The 14,304-nt window shown below is 39.5% G+C and overlaps 1 protein-coding gene across 5 annotated transcripts in view; it reads right to left on the bottom strand.

Annotated features, from left to right (window-relative positions):
• Positions 1-14,304, bottom strand: part of TBC1D1 (TBC1 domain family member 1) — a 201,610-nt gene that overhangs the window by 94,551 nt on the left and 92,755 nt on the right. For all 5 annotated transcript variants that reach the window (XR_013993874.1, XM_081057659.1, XM_081057658.1 and 2 more), the window contains 4 exons: positions 12,732-12,821; positions 10,651-10,755; positions 9,997-10,126; positions 4,192-4,283 (listed from right to left, as the gene is read on the bottom strand). Coding sequence is in view for 4 of the 5 variants with exons in the window: in XM_081057659.1 (XP_080913785.1) it covers positions 4,192-4,283; positions 9,997-10,126; positions 10,651-10,755; positions 12,732-12,821 (417 nt within the window). In the remaining variant the exon portion in view is untranslated. The remainder of the gene's footprint in view (positions 1-4,191; positions 4,284-9,996; positions 10,127-10,650; positions 10,756-12,731; positions 12,822-14,304) is intronic.

Here is a 14,304-nt window from a genome sequence, read left to right on the forward strand (position 1 = left end):
TATTAAGCGAAATAAGCCAATCTAAACGGCTAATTACAGTATGATTCCAACTATATAACACTGGGAAAGGCAAAACTAGAGACAGTAAAAAGGTCAGTGGTTGCCTGGGGTTTGGAGAGGGAGAGATGAATAGGCAGAGCACAGAGGATTTTTAGGGCAGGAAAACAATTCTGGATGATACCATAAAGGTGGATATGTGTCATCATACATCTGTCAAAACTACAGAATGTACACCACCATGAGTGTGCCCTAATGTACACAATGGGCATTCATTAATAACGTTATCAGTATTAGCTCAGCAATGGTAACAAATACACCACACTTAGGCACCAGGTTATTAATGGGGAACCTGGCTGGGGGGGGGGGAGGTACAGAGGTGGGAGTTTCTGTGGGAACACTGTGCTTTCTACCCAATTTTCTGTACAACTAAAACCATTCTAAAAGATAAAGTTTATATATTAAAAAAAAAAAAAAAAGCGCAAGAAAGAGCAGCAGAAAGAAATTACAAGAAGCCTCTGAGCAGGTGCAGGCACCCGAGGGTTGATCCATTCTTTCTTCTTCTGTATCTTTAATTCAACCTTTGGGCTCCTTGCACAAGAAAATGTGTATTTTTCTTGGAGAAATTCTTTATGATCACCTATTTCAAATTATCACAAAAGGCTAAGAATGCAGTAATAAGAGGAGTATTACTAACATTTTATTTCTCCCAAAATACACCTGAAAGAAACTATTCGAACAGGCACAACATGAGACTACCGCTGAGCACCATGTCCTACCCCAGGTGCTGTCCAGGAAAAACTGAAGCCAAGAAGCAGAGGCTGTGCCACAGAGCTCGTTCAACATCAGAGGAAAGTCACTAAAGCAGGGACATACGTTTTCCTGGGGTCATGCAAGGTCAAGAAATAAATCCTTCCTTAAAATAACTGAACACGATTAGGGGCTACCATTGTATTGAGATAAATGATTAGCAAGGCGTCATGGCTGCACTGCCTCCCATGTGACTCACCATCATTATTTCTTCAAGGTGATTTCATTTCATAAACATTCATTAGTCAGAGACACAAACCTGAGGACACTCACGGGGAATCAAGTTGGATAGCATCACTTTGCAGTGAAAAATTAACTTGCTTGTCCAAAATGAACCTATGGTGTCAGGAGTCAGGAGGGTGGGTACCTGGGGTAGAACCGAGGACAGAATCTGAGGGACTGGAAGCACCCCTTCATCTTGGTGCTAGCTGCACAGGTGTACTCACCTTGTAAAGATTCACTGGCCTACACACCGCTGACTTGTGTGCTCTTCTATGGTTATGTTATACTACAGTGTTGTTGTTTTTTTATAAAAACCACACGAAACAAGTAACTGTTAAATAACAAAGCCAATTTTGTGAAATGCGTCTTCACCTCATTTCTGAGTGGCCTATGAGATGGTTGTAAAAGGGATCAAAAAATAAATTTCCAACACTGGTTAATGAACACCAGAATGCTGAGGAAGTCTGCAGTCTTTTGAGGAAACTTACAATGTCAATGCTCACTTGGAAACTATACTCTAGCACATTTTCTAAAAATTATAATCAAATCTTATAAGAAATACTTTTAAAACCATGGAAAATCCAATGGCATCAATATATGTTCTTCACAAAATTTATCTACTCAGTATTAAGTCATTGCCTGAAATACAGGCATTCAGATAAAGAGAATTAGATTCTGAGACATTTTCTTCACTAGCCCTCCTTCGGCTTAAAGGCAGTTTTTCATACTGAAGAGGACCAGTTTGGAGTCGGCGCGCTCAGCCAATAGCGGAGCAGCACTGGAGGACAGTAAGAACCCAGGAGTCATCTTCACATATGCCCAGTTAGATATGCTTGTAAATTACAGATTTCAAACAGATTATAGACAAAACTGTGGTTTTGCAGTGTTGCCCATCATGCGTCCCCTTATAAAGAGAAGGGTCAATATGCCCACACGCCGTATGGCATTAAATTCTCTCATGTTGCTCAGAGTTGGCTCATTTGCAGCAGGGATATTCTCCAGCATCATCTGCATGGTACATACGGATTTCTTTTTTTATATGGTTCTGTTTGGGTGCACATTACCCAGACAAAGCATCCATAATAAAGATTATGTATGCTTTAATAACTATTTAAGTAACCATGTACCATTAATTTCAATAGTAATTACATTTGTCTCATGAAAACGTGCCCTGGGAGGGTGCTTCAGAAACAAATTACTCTGTGGGAAAGACTGTACAAAGGAAACTATTAGCCATCCGATTTATAAGAGGACTCCTGCTACTACAAAGCCACCTTTTTCTTTATGACCTTTTTGAAATGTATGATTTTCAAACACATCAGCAGGCACTGCTACCTAAAAAAAGAAACAAGTGACTTGGTTTATAAAATGTTTTATAAAAACCCTGAATGGTCATTGAGGAAATAATTCAACAAGACTCTCAATAAGCCATTAGAAGAAGAGATCCGTGTCAAATTTGTATCATTCAAGAAAAATTACTGCTCTTACAAAGATGGAGGACAAAGTATGAGCTGGCTTTTCAAACCCAGTGACTTCTCTTTGGTCTTGAACCAATCAAAAATCTACAGAGCCTTCTAGAACAGCACCTAGGGACTAACTGAATACATATTTTTGAAGTAAAACCGTGTCATGGCTTTTCTCGAACGTCTCTGCCATAATGTATGAGGGTGTCTAAAAACTTGTACAGGTCAAAGTGAATCTCAGAATTACATCCATTGGAAAACTTCTCATTGCTGCAGAAAAATATTTTGTGTATTTCCTATCCTGATTCATCGCACTGTTTTGGGGAAAGCTACATGGTGTTGTCTAAATAAAAAAGAAAACTCACACTAGAGAAGGAATATGCTTCTTTTATGCTTGCTAGAAAGATGACCCCCAAAGTGACTGGATAGCACTAGCAAGTGTGCCAGCATCAGAGGGAAAAGGCCCTGGCTTCCATTGCAAATGCATTATCAGAAGCAAATTGTTCATCCATGTATCTATTTATGAATTCCAAGTCCAAATCACATTAAATTTGTTTGAATTCTAAAGATCGTTCAAGGGAAAAAACAAGTATTGTGTCTCAAGTCGATTCAGAAGAAAACAAGAACAAGGCGATTAAAAATCCTAACTGTTAAATTGTAAGCTAGTTATAAAATTTTTAAAAATCTTCCTATGCTTTCTTTCTACAAATATATGCCAATCCTACTACAGAAAGAGAACAGGGATTGAGAGAACTCTAACGTGATTAAAAGAAAGACAATCCTTTAATTTTTTACACTAACAGAAAACAGCTTCTGGGCCCTAATTGTACGGTCTTTCCCCCAGTGAGGAGGGGACAGCTGCAAGCCTTGTGTTGATTCATGACCCGTCTATTTGCAGGACCCGTCGCTCTCCTTCCTCCAAAGAGAGATATTTGTTCCGATGTGCTCTCCTCCCTAGAAAAGTGCCAGGAAACCCCAGAAGATGCCCCTGGGCTATGGCAGACATGAAATTTTTGATGAGCTCATTAAAGATTCCTAATGAACTGACTACCGGCACGCCAGCACATGCAGCATAGTTTCCCTGAGATACGACCCATCTAAAAGCAAGGACGAGAGCGAGTTTCTAGGTTTAATGCAGAAAGCTCATGGGCTTGGTTTTTGTTTTGTATTTTGTGTTTATGTTAAAGTCTGATATATAGCTTTAAGTAGATACCATCTAAATTTAATGTCAAAACAAAAGCAATAAAAGAGAGCAACAATTAATGTGCAATTTCACGTATAAAATGTCGTCTCCTTCAATTCCCACACTTCAGGCTGAAATCCTGAGCAGGAAGGAGCTGGCAGAGGCTTCCCATGGACCATACGAGGGCTCGGGGACCAAAGTCCAGGCTGTCTATCCCAAGCTGATGCTCTTTCCACTTTATAATTTCCTTTTTCTCATTCTAAAATATTTTTAAGGGCACACTTCCCTAGTTTTGTGGTTTTCACATGAAAACCAAGAACTGATGTGAATCTGGCCCCTCCCTGGGGCTGTTAAAGCTTAAACCAAGAGGAACTAAGGGCCACTTCTCCGGGCTGTGACAGCTCTGGTTTGCTATGTGTTTTTTTTGTGTGTTTTTTTTTTTTTTTTTATCAAAACACTTCACAGGTAAGCTGCTGCCTCTTCTTTCCAGATGGAGATTAAAACCTAGTATTGTACCTGAACCTCCTCAAAAATCATTGCTTGTTCCTGGTTAGTTAATGTTGTCAGGTGCTTCTGAAGTTCTAGTTTGGTTTTGGAAGAATTCATTCCTAGAAGAGAAACAAAGGAGAGATAAAAACATACGTAAAAGTGATGAGGTGGAATGAACACTTGCACACTCACTCCCTTTCTGCTCTTACCCTCCACCCCCACTTCAGGCGTTTGAGGTTTCATGGAAATTTTGATCTGATGATGACAGCGGTGAACATATTTCAGTTACACCCTCACGTATCAGGTGCTGTCTTAAACATCAGACTTGCATCGTTTCATTTAATATTCACAACAATCTGATGAGGAGGATTCGATTATCCCCATTTTACAGTTAAGGAAACTGAGGCCCAGAGAGCTGACGTAATTTCCGAAGACCATCACCTTGGACTCTACCTCACGTCTGCATGGTTCCAAATTATGTTTTTCGCCATCACTCCATGTTAAAATATCTCATACAGTCAAAACATAGTCCTCAGAACATGATAAATTCTCATGAGTATTTACTTATCAACTTGACCACTTTTCTTAAGGAGAGACACTTACTACCCCATCTGAATACTGACCAACAGTTTTCTCTTGCCCGTTAGGCTCCTTCACAGAAAACTGAGTCACATGGTAACAACTTTCTTTTTAACACCACTTGCTTACTGATAGTCTTAAGACCATTTAACTACCATTACAGAGGACTATGAGAAAAAGTCATAAAAATAAAGTCAGTTTTAGTGCCCATTAGTAATTGATAGTACAGAAGAGTTCTTTCTTCACACATATACGGCTCAGACCTTGTTCTGTCTTTTCTTGGTGCCAGAGATAAATGTTACACATGATGAGATTTAGAATGAAAGGATTTACTGACCTAAACTACCATAAAAAAAATTGCTGTCTATTACAGATATACCTTCTTTTACTATACTTGGCTTTATTGTGCTTTGAAGATGTGTTTTTTATCAATTGAAGGTTTGTGGCAACCACCAGCAAAAAGATTGTAACTCGCTGAAGGCTCAGAAGATGGTTAACATTTTTTAGCAACAAAGTATTTTTTAATTAAGGTATGCACATTTTTTTAATGTAATGCTACTACACAATATAATGTAACTTTTATATGTACTGGGAAACCAAAATATGTGTGTGACTCATTTTACTGCGATGTTGGCTTTATTGTGGTGGCCTGGAACCAAACACAAAGTATCTCTAAGGTATGCCTGTACTTCTATTTCCAGGGAAGTCCTCTTCTTATCCACCTGCCACTCCCTTCTCCTCCCTAGAGTGAGCCACACACTAGGAGAACCAGGAGGGGACTCCTCTCAAATTTGGAACAGGGAATTAGAAATCACACTTCCTTGTGACAGATGAGTTTGCTGAGGTCTAGAGAAACTAGGTGACTTGTCCGAGGTCAGGAGCCCACCAGCAGCCACAACTGCCCCAGGACCCCCTTACCCCAACCAGTGCAGCTGAGGCAGAGCCCCCACACTCCTCACATGCAGTGGCAGGGCTGCTGCCCCTTCTCAAACTGTTGCAGCCACTGCAGCTTCCAGAAAGTCCTTCCTCCCTCCCACCTTTGTTTATTTATTTATTTTGCTAAGAAAATCCTAAGAGGCCACCATAAAAATTAAGGCCAATCTTTCTTAAGTAATTGCTGCGCCACTTTGCTCAACACTACATGCATAATCTCATTTAATCCTCAAAATAATAAAGTGGGCACTATTTTTAGCAATCCCAACATACAGATGAAGAAGCTGAGGCACCGTGAAGTCAAGTATTTCATCGAAGTTCATTAGCTAAGTCAGGGACAGAGTTAGAATCTGAACCATATCTGTTTGCCTCCAGAGACGTCTCTTAAACCCTCACTGCCTCCCTTTACCCATAGACACACGGGCGCTTCAATACCAAAGTGAATTCACAGGTGGGTAAGAGTGCAGAAAGGACAGACAGGTTTTTGTCAGAGTACAATGCAGGTGCCCTTCCAGGAAGCTCTCAGGTCCTACAAGCCAGGGAGGCAGAGAGTTGATTTTACTGGACTAACTACTTGAATGCTGAATCAAAATAGTGTTTAAATTTATGAGTAAAATAAGCCCACAGTAATCACTAATGAAAACTCCTCCCTGCGTGTGGAGGAGGTCTCTGTCACACTGTCAGCATCCTGTTTTAGACATACTGTTCTGTTTGCCAAGACACATTCACATGTGGAGAGAAACCCCAAGCTCTCAGAAGAGTTAGACTGATTATACACTTCTAACAACCTTAGGTGAATTCACGCAATGCAGACTATTCTCCGTATCCAGCAGGTACGGAGAGATCCTTCGACAAGTTGTATCGTTGTCTTCATTAGGTCTATTCATGAGGCCCTGCCTGCTGCATCCCACCCAGGTCCACTCCATTCACTGTGCACCTTCCACAGCCCCTCCTGGGTGCTTTCTGCAGCAAGAAAGGGGCATGGTCCACGTGATGCCAAAGGGCTTTATAAGGGGAAGGGAGGCGAGGAACAACACAGAAAAAGGTAACCAGAGTCAAGGCCATTCTCAAACTGCAATCCCCAATCCCTCTAGCCCAGTTGTTGGTGAGGCCACCTTCACACAGGAGGTGCTGAAAGGCTCATAGGAGTGGGAGCTCTGATGAATGGTTTGGCTCTGCCAAAGGCAAATTCACTTGGAAAGCCAAGGGAAACCTCAGCTGAACTTTTTTTTTTTTTTCATTTTTAGTGAAAGCATAATTCATTCTAGTAATTCTGAAAATGCTCCTCTGAATTTAAAATAAGTAAAATACTACGTAAGCACTACTAGCAGTGGTACACCAATCAAATAGAGACCCGAACTCAACTGTACCTCTTACATGTTGTAAGCGCATGTTAGAATGGCGTGTCCAGTGTAATTAACATGTACGGCATATTTATTCTATTCTATACATTCCGGGGCATAACGTGACTATATCAATGAACAAAACAGTCTTTAAGTCTTTTTTTTTTTTTTGTAGCCATGTCACAGGTCCTGTCCACGATTTATGGAGTTCTCGGCCAGACCATAAGTTCCTATTAGAGCTACACTTATGGGAACATGCAATGAGCTTTACTAAACCACTTCATTCTACTTATTAGAATGCAATACAGCAAAAGCAAGAGCCTGGAACTGTTCATAAAGTAATCAGCATCTCCCCTAATAATGAGCCAAAAATGCTTCCCAGCAGGGAGGAAAATATACCTTCACCAACCTTCTCACTGCGCTATTCAATGTTTTTACATCAGCACATCTTTCTGCTTTGCTTGGATTTTATCAGGTAAAAAGATGAATTAAATGATAATTCCAAAACTACAGCTATAAAATCCCTATCCTGATTAAACTTTTCAGTTGTAACTTTCTGAAAGCTAAGCCAGACCAAAGAAAGATTTATCAAGTGTAACTCTGGAATCTTTCCAATTCCTACAGACCACGATCTGCTTTATCTTAAAAGCCAAAGTCACTGTTGGCTTCTTAATAAGCTCTTACGGGACATTTCTGTCATCGTTCACTTTATCTTGACAACCACTAAGGAAAGGGTTAGTGATCCTCTCAGATGGGATGTCTAGTTAAAGTACAACTTTTCTTGTTCCCAGATATATTTTGTACAATATCAACAAATAGTGGCAACTAGGAAAACACAGATGAAATATATTAATCAATCATTTTGATTCATTTTTAAAGAGCACTATAATCCCAGCAAATGAAACTGTGAAAACCTTAAGATGAAAATTGTCAATTTATCTCATTTGAAAAGGGAAATCAGATACTATTTCACACCCATTAGGATGGTTATCATTTAAAAATAAAGCAGAAAGCAACAAGTGTTGACAAAGACGTGGAGAAATGGCTGATGGGAATATAAAATGGTGCAGCCACTATGGAAACTGTATGACAGTTTCTCAAAAAAATTAAAACACAGAATTACCGTAGGACCCAGCAATTCCAGTTCTGGGCATATTCCCAAAAGAAATGAAAGCAGGTACTTGAACAGGTATTTATACACCACCACTCACAGTGGCATCATTCATAAGAGCCAAAAGGTGGAAACAATCCAAAGGTCCCCCAACAGATGAATGGATGAATAAAATGTGGTACATACACACAACGGAATATTATTCAGCCTAAAAAAGAAATGAGATTCTGACACATGCTACAACATGACTGAACATAGGGGACAGTGTGCTAAATAAATAAGCCAGACAAAAAAGGACAAATACTCTGTGAAACACCTAGAGTGTCACATTCATCGAGACGGAAAGAATGGCGGTTGCCAGGGGCTGGAGACAGGGGGATGTTGGGAGTTGATGTTTACTAAGTTTCAGTTCATAAAGATGAAAGGGTTCTGGAGACAAACGGTGGTGCTGCACAACAATATGAATGTGCTTCACGCCGCTGAACTGTGCACTTAAAAAAGGTTAAAACGATACATTTGGTTATGTATATTTTTACTACAATTATAAAAAAGGGGAAATCAGATTTAAATGGTAATGCCGTTTTTCTTTACCCAAGTAGAGCTGATAAGTAGTCTAGTAACATGGGAAACAATCAATCTTTGTTTCCTTTTTACAATAACGTGGGTTGCTTAAATCTGTGATTCCCATCAAAAACACCCGCAAAACAAGTTTTAGAAATCCTCCCATAAGTGGAACAAAATGAAAAATCAAGACAAGAGAGGGATGAACCCCTTCAGCTTCCGGGTTCCCTCTGATGAGCAACCCTGGCGCTGCTTCATGGGTTCCCTGGTTCTGTCTTTGCCCCTGGGCCCCTCCTGCAGTCCCAGAGACAGAGCTGCTTTCTCTCTTCCCGCCTGAGGCAGATTCCCCCACCATCCCTCAGGAGGGAATTCCTCTATTCCAATCTGACCCATGTGGTCCCTCAGGCTCTGCCTGACTCTTGTGGTCTCTCAGGCTCTGCATTTCCTCAAACCCTTCCGATTGTAAAAAGTAAAGTCAGCTGGCTCTTCCCACAGCATGGCTTTCTCCTGGGAGGACAGCTTTGGTGGCAGGTAATATCTGGGGCTTTCCTACCTGGGGCTGACCTGGACGAGTTTATTCCTAGTTTACACTAGTTTACACTTAGACGTCTCTAATCCTCAACTTACTTATCCCTATAATGCACGAAAGGAATAGTCCCTTTTCCTCCCACAATGTGGTAAGAATTAAATGGACCAGAATACGTGTGAAAGAAAGCACCTAGCCGGATGCCTGGCACATCGTAAATACTCAATAAATAACAGCTGCCAAATCATAACATTACAGTTTCTCCTTAAGTCAGATTTCTCTGGCTATACTCAGTCAGTACTTCTTTTATTCTTTCCCATTCACTCTGCAACTGCAACCAGTCTTCTGTCCCCTCCAATCCATTAAAACTGCTCGGGCTGACACTACCAATGACCTTCTAATTGAGACTCCTGTTGGATCTTCTTTAGCTCTTATCTTACTAGATCCCTCCATAGTAGCCAATGTGACTCACCACTCACACAATGTTGATTAACACGAATGGTTTTGTAATCTTTTTTCCTTAACTCCTCCACTACCCTCAGAGTCCCTCGGAGGGGAGATTGTAGAAGGGGGCCCGGATTTCTATCTTCAAATCACACATACCTAGCATAATACTTGACAAATGGAAGACATTCACTGTACAATGAAAGTTCACCTACAATCCCAGTAACTCATACAAGCCTCTGTTGGGCAGAACCTTTCAATGAATGCAGATCATCTGGTTTCCCTGGGACCTTCAGCTCCCACTATGGCAAAGCTTGAGAGGGACCGCTACTCACCCTCTATCCGTTCACAGAGCTTGTGCAGGCCCTGCAGGGGGCAGCCCTCGCACAGCTGGGCTGGCGCTTTAGTCTGCTGCACCGCAGCCACTGTGAAAGCCTGTTTCAGGGTCATCATAATTTCATCAACCTGATCAAAGAGAAGAGAGACTGTAGCTAGCAAAAAGTCAACTTAAAGTGAGATGGGCTGAAATTTCACAATTCTTTGGAAAGGCTTCGTAGAGTTTTTTGGACGGTTCATCACAGATTAGCGGATAATAATCATAATAACTGCTAGGATTACAGCCTGAGAAACACTACCAAAATAGATGCTCAAGGCTCTTAGAGGACGTAAGGCAAAAACTAAAAACACAAATTCAATACTGAGTGAGAAAGCCAATTCCTCTGATCAAAAGTCCAAAACGACATTTTTAAATTGCAAACCCAGAGGATACAAGCAAGGAGGTCCTTCAAAAATAATAAAAATTGAAATGCACACCCAAATAAGTCTCAGATGTGCACTGACCAGTTATTCAATAGTCATGAATGAATAACTAAAACCAAAAAATGACATATCAACGAGGCTATATGGTTCTGCTAAGGAAAGAAAAATGAGTGAGGTTGAAATTCCTTGTAGATAAGGTTTCAAGGCAAGAACTGCTCAATCTGGCTTACCAGAGCTTCATTTGTGCACTGAAACACGTAACAGACAAAATGAAAGCCTCCACCTCCTGAAGACTCTCGGCAGATAAACCCAAAGTGGTCCACGTGTCTAATACCCTGTGGAAGGGAGAGAAAGCAGAAGGAATGTTGAGTTGTATCCAAAAGAGGCACCACTGCCAGAACGGCTACTGAAGATTTACACAGCACTGTTTGAAAGAACACTATAAAATTTTTTTTCAGATGTTTCAAATCTCTAAAAACATCTCTCAAATGATGATTAACATTGTTCTTCTAAAATGTTACTCTGTTTATCCTCACAATAAGAGAAGATCTGAAAAATGGGAGTTTTTAATGCTCATTTTAGTACTAAAAGGAAGTGGAGAAAAGCTGACACAAAAATGCAAACTTTCTTAGGTATCAAAAAATAAAAAGCTGCTTGGGAAGTCAAAAGCAGACCAAAGATTAACAAAGAAAACACAACTGTACACATACACATACCTACATATACAGACGGTAAACACACAGACACAAAGTTTAAAAGACTTAAAACATACGTATACTTCTAAAATAACAAACAAGTAAATACTGAAGTAAAGTGGTATGAAAACTGAGTCAAAAATTAGTCAGAGTATAGAAGCGTTTAAACATAAGATATTAAAGCCAAGGCTCTACATAGTTTCCTAAGAGCTCTTTTTAATAAATATTTTTTAATAAATATTTATTTTTTAAATAAATATTTAAATAAATATTTAAATATTTATTTTTTAATAAATATTAACATCTAACCTTGTTTTGAAAGTATCAGCTAAGAGGCACCTTAACACACATAAGATATTGTCTATAAATATTAACGTGTCAGTATCTCCTGAGAACATCAGCATGCAAAGATATGAATGCTGATAGCTCAAAGTTCAGGTGATTATGTAAACTTATAAACTGCACCCTTTAGGAAGTCATAAAACTATCACATGGAAAAGCAAACATTTAACATTAGCATTTCAATAGAAGTAACAAATCACGATAAAAATTCTGTAGATAATCTCACTTTCAGATCAAATATTTTCCAATAAATGGGCTATCACTGACGTAAGCTGGCATCTCAATCAATGTTCTGCAACAGCAACGTAAGCATAGGGTATTTCTCAGGGGAATATGATCTGGAAAAACTTTTCCTTTGTAACATCTATTAAGGAACATTATCTTCAATCTATTAAGGAACATTATTTTCACGTTTTGAAAAGAAATCCCTTTTGAATCCTTAAGTAAGTCATGTCATAACAAACAATGATATTTTCATCATCTTATTAATTATGAGAAAATGGAAGTGAGGACTAGAGAAGTCAGAGTTTAAAAAATAGCCAAACAATAACTTTAAGTGATCTCTTATTTGTTAGGAAGGTCCTGAGTAAAATTGGCATAGCTCATTCTAACTGACACATTCTCCAAAATCTCTCTCTGAAACACACCCAGGAGATTATCAAGAAAGAACTCCAGTAGACAGTATTATGAGTAAAACATGCTAAAAAATAATCACTGTCTATTATTATATGTTAAGGAAGAAGAAACAATGATGATTGGTACTTTTCAGAAAAAAGTTCTAAACTTTTGTAAAGGAGAAATAAGTATTTAAAAATATGCATTTGAATGTATATATGAATGTATACATAAAAAATGCACACACCTGGAATATACAGCTATATATATATACACACACATATATATACATATATACATGTATATATGTATACATATATACATATATATACATATATACATATATGTGTGTGCATACACGCACACACACACACCTGGAAATCATGACTGGGGAAACATTACCACCAACTGGGGAAAAAAAAAAATCTATTTTCTCCACTAGGTCATTGTTGCTAAGAACAACATGCTTAATTTCAAAATTACATTTATATTTTGCCTTAATATACCAAAGCAAAAACGAAGGAAATGCAAGAACACAAATCAAAGACTTAGAAAGCCTACATCTTGTGACCATTTTTAGCACTTCTGATGAATGACAGAATAAAATAATACAATTAAAAACTCAACTGCTATTGAGTCAATAACCTGTCTCCATTTACCTGAGAGCAAAAAGATATCTCCTTAAAATTTTTCTCCAATGCGATCTTTTTGGTGTCAGGACTGATGAGGTAAACTTCAGATTGACCAATCTTAAAAGACAAACAAAAAAAGATACCAGCTTTTCATGAAAGTTGAATTCAAATTTATCACACTAACTTTCTCATTCCATGACCTATGAAAAACCAAGGATAAAAGTGGCACGATTCTGAGTCTCACTGTAGAAAATCATTTCAAAGGCTTTAATTTATCCAATGGATTTCAGGTAGCACAGGACACCTTAGTGCATCCACCTACGTAAGATGTAAGACGGCAGCCTTCTTTGAGATGGAAGGCTCTGATATCAGGTGAGAAGGCCCTGGGGAGGGCCTAACTTTTTAAAAAAAATGTTAGCAACAGAGCCTCAGATCCCACAACCCACCCTTCCCATGTAAGGAAGTGAGGCTTCCACATAAGTGAATCTTCCAGGAAATAAGCTTTTCTTTTAAAACTTCCAAAACACTTTCCAATGATTATTTTTTACTGAAAAGTCTTTTTAAATTTTTGTTAAAATAGCCTACCATTTGTGCAGTACATATTGTATATTAGGCATTCCCATACTACTTACCTGACTTTTGAAAGTTAGAGCACTAGCATTAAGTAACATTGCCTTACTGATGTGAGTCACCCTAACAGACCTCATTAAGGCAGAGAGGACTTGGGGCCAGAGCCACACTGCTAACTGTACTCCGTCCCTCCCCAGGGCCTTCTCACCTGCTGCTTCCTGAACCCAGGATACTCTTCTAGTTGGCCACACTGAAACCTCTGCTCAGTGAAAATCACTTCCTCAAAGAAACCTTCCCTGATTCCCCAGATGCTCTCTCAGCATCCTCTACTTCTCTTTTGCAGCATTTATCACAACTGTAAGGAGATAATTACTTGCAATGAGTTGTTGGTCTCTATCACTGGAATCTAAATTCCACGTGGGCAGGGACCACGTGTCTTGGTCACTGTTGTATTTCTAGTGTGTTGCAAGGGACCCTGTATACAGCAATCACACAATAAGGATTTGAAAATAAATGTACTGAGCAGATTTCCCCATGACACCGAGAGACTTTTTTTTTTTTAAATATAGATTAAAGCACAAGTCTGACTGCCAGTACAGCACTCTCTTCGGTGTACTAGGTCAATGATGAAAAGAAAAACACATCAGTCCTATTTACTCTCGCTATCTTGATCTTAAACCTGCATATATCCACACAGCATTCACGTAAGTGGCCAGCTTCCTTACTCCTCAGCCATCTCACTGCTATGAGTTGGGCACAAAAATGTTACATTGAAGATAATTTTACTGTAAAATGCTGGCCAGACTTAAGCCAAAGCAGCAGCAGAAAAGAGGGGCTGAGGAACAATGATTTCCCTGTATGGTCAGAGGCCAGGTAGTTCACTCTTAGGACAGTTCTGAGGAGTCCCATCAGCCCAGACCCAGGGGACCGGGGGGTTGGACGGGGGGGGGGGGAAGTCTGACAAGAAGAACCCAGATCAGCAGGGGACCCAGGAACCCCAACTGCCAGCGACAGCTTCCCTGTCCATTCT

This window comes from Rhinolophus hipposideros (assembly GCF_964194185.1).
Source record: "Rhinolophus hipposideros genome assembly, chromosome: 1".
Taxonomy (NCBI): Eukaryota; Metazoa; Chordata; class Mammalia; order Chiroptera; family Rhinolophidae; genus Rhinolophus; species Rhinolophus hipposideros.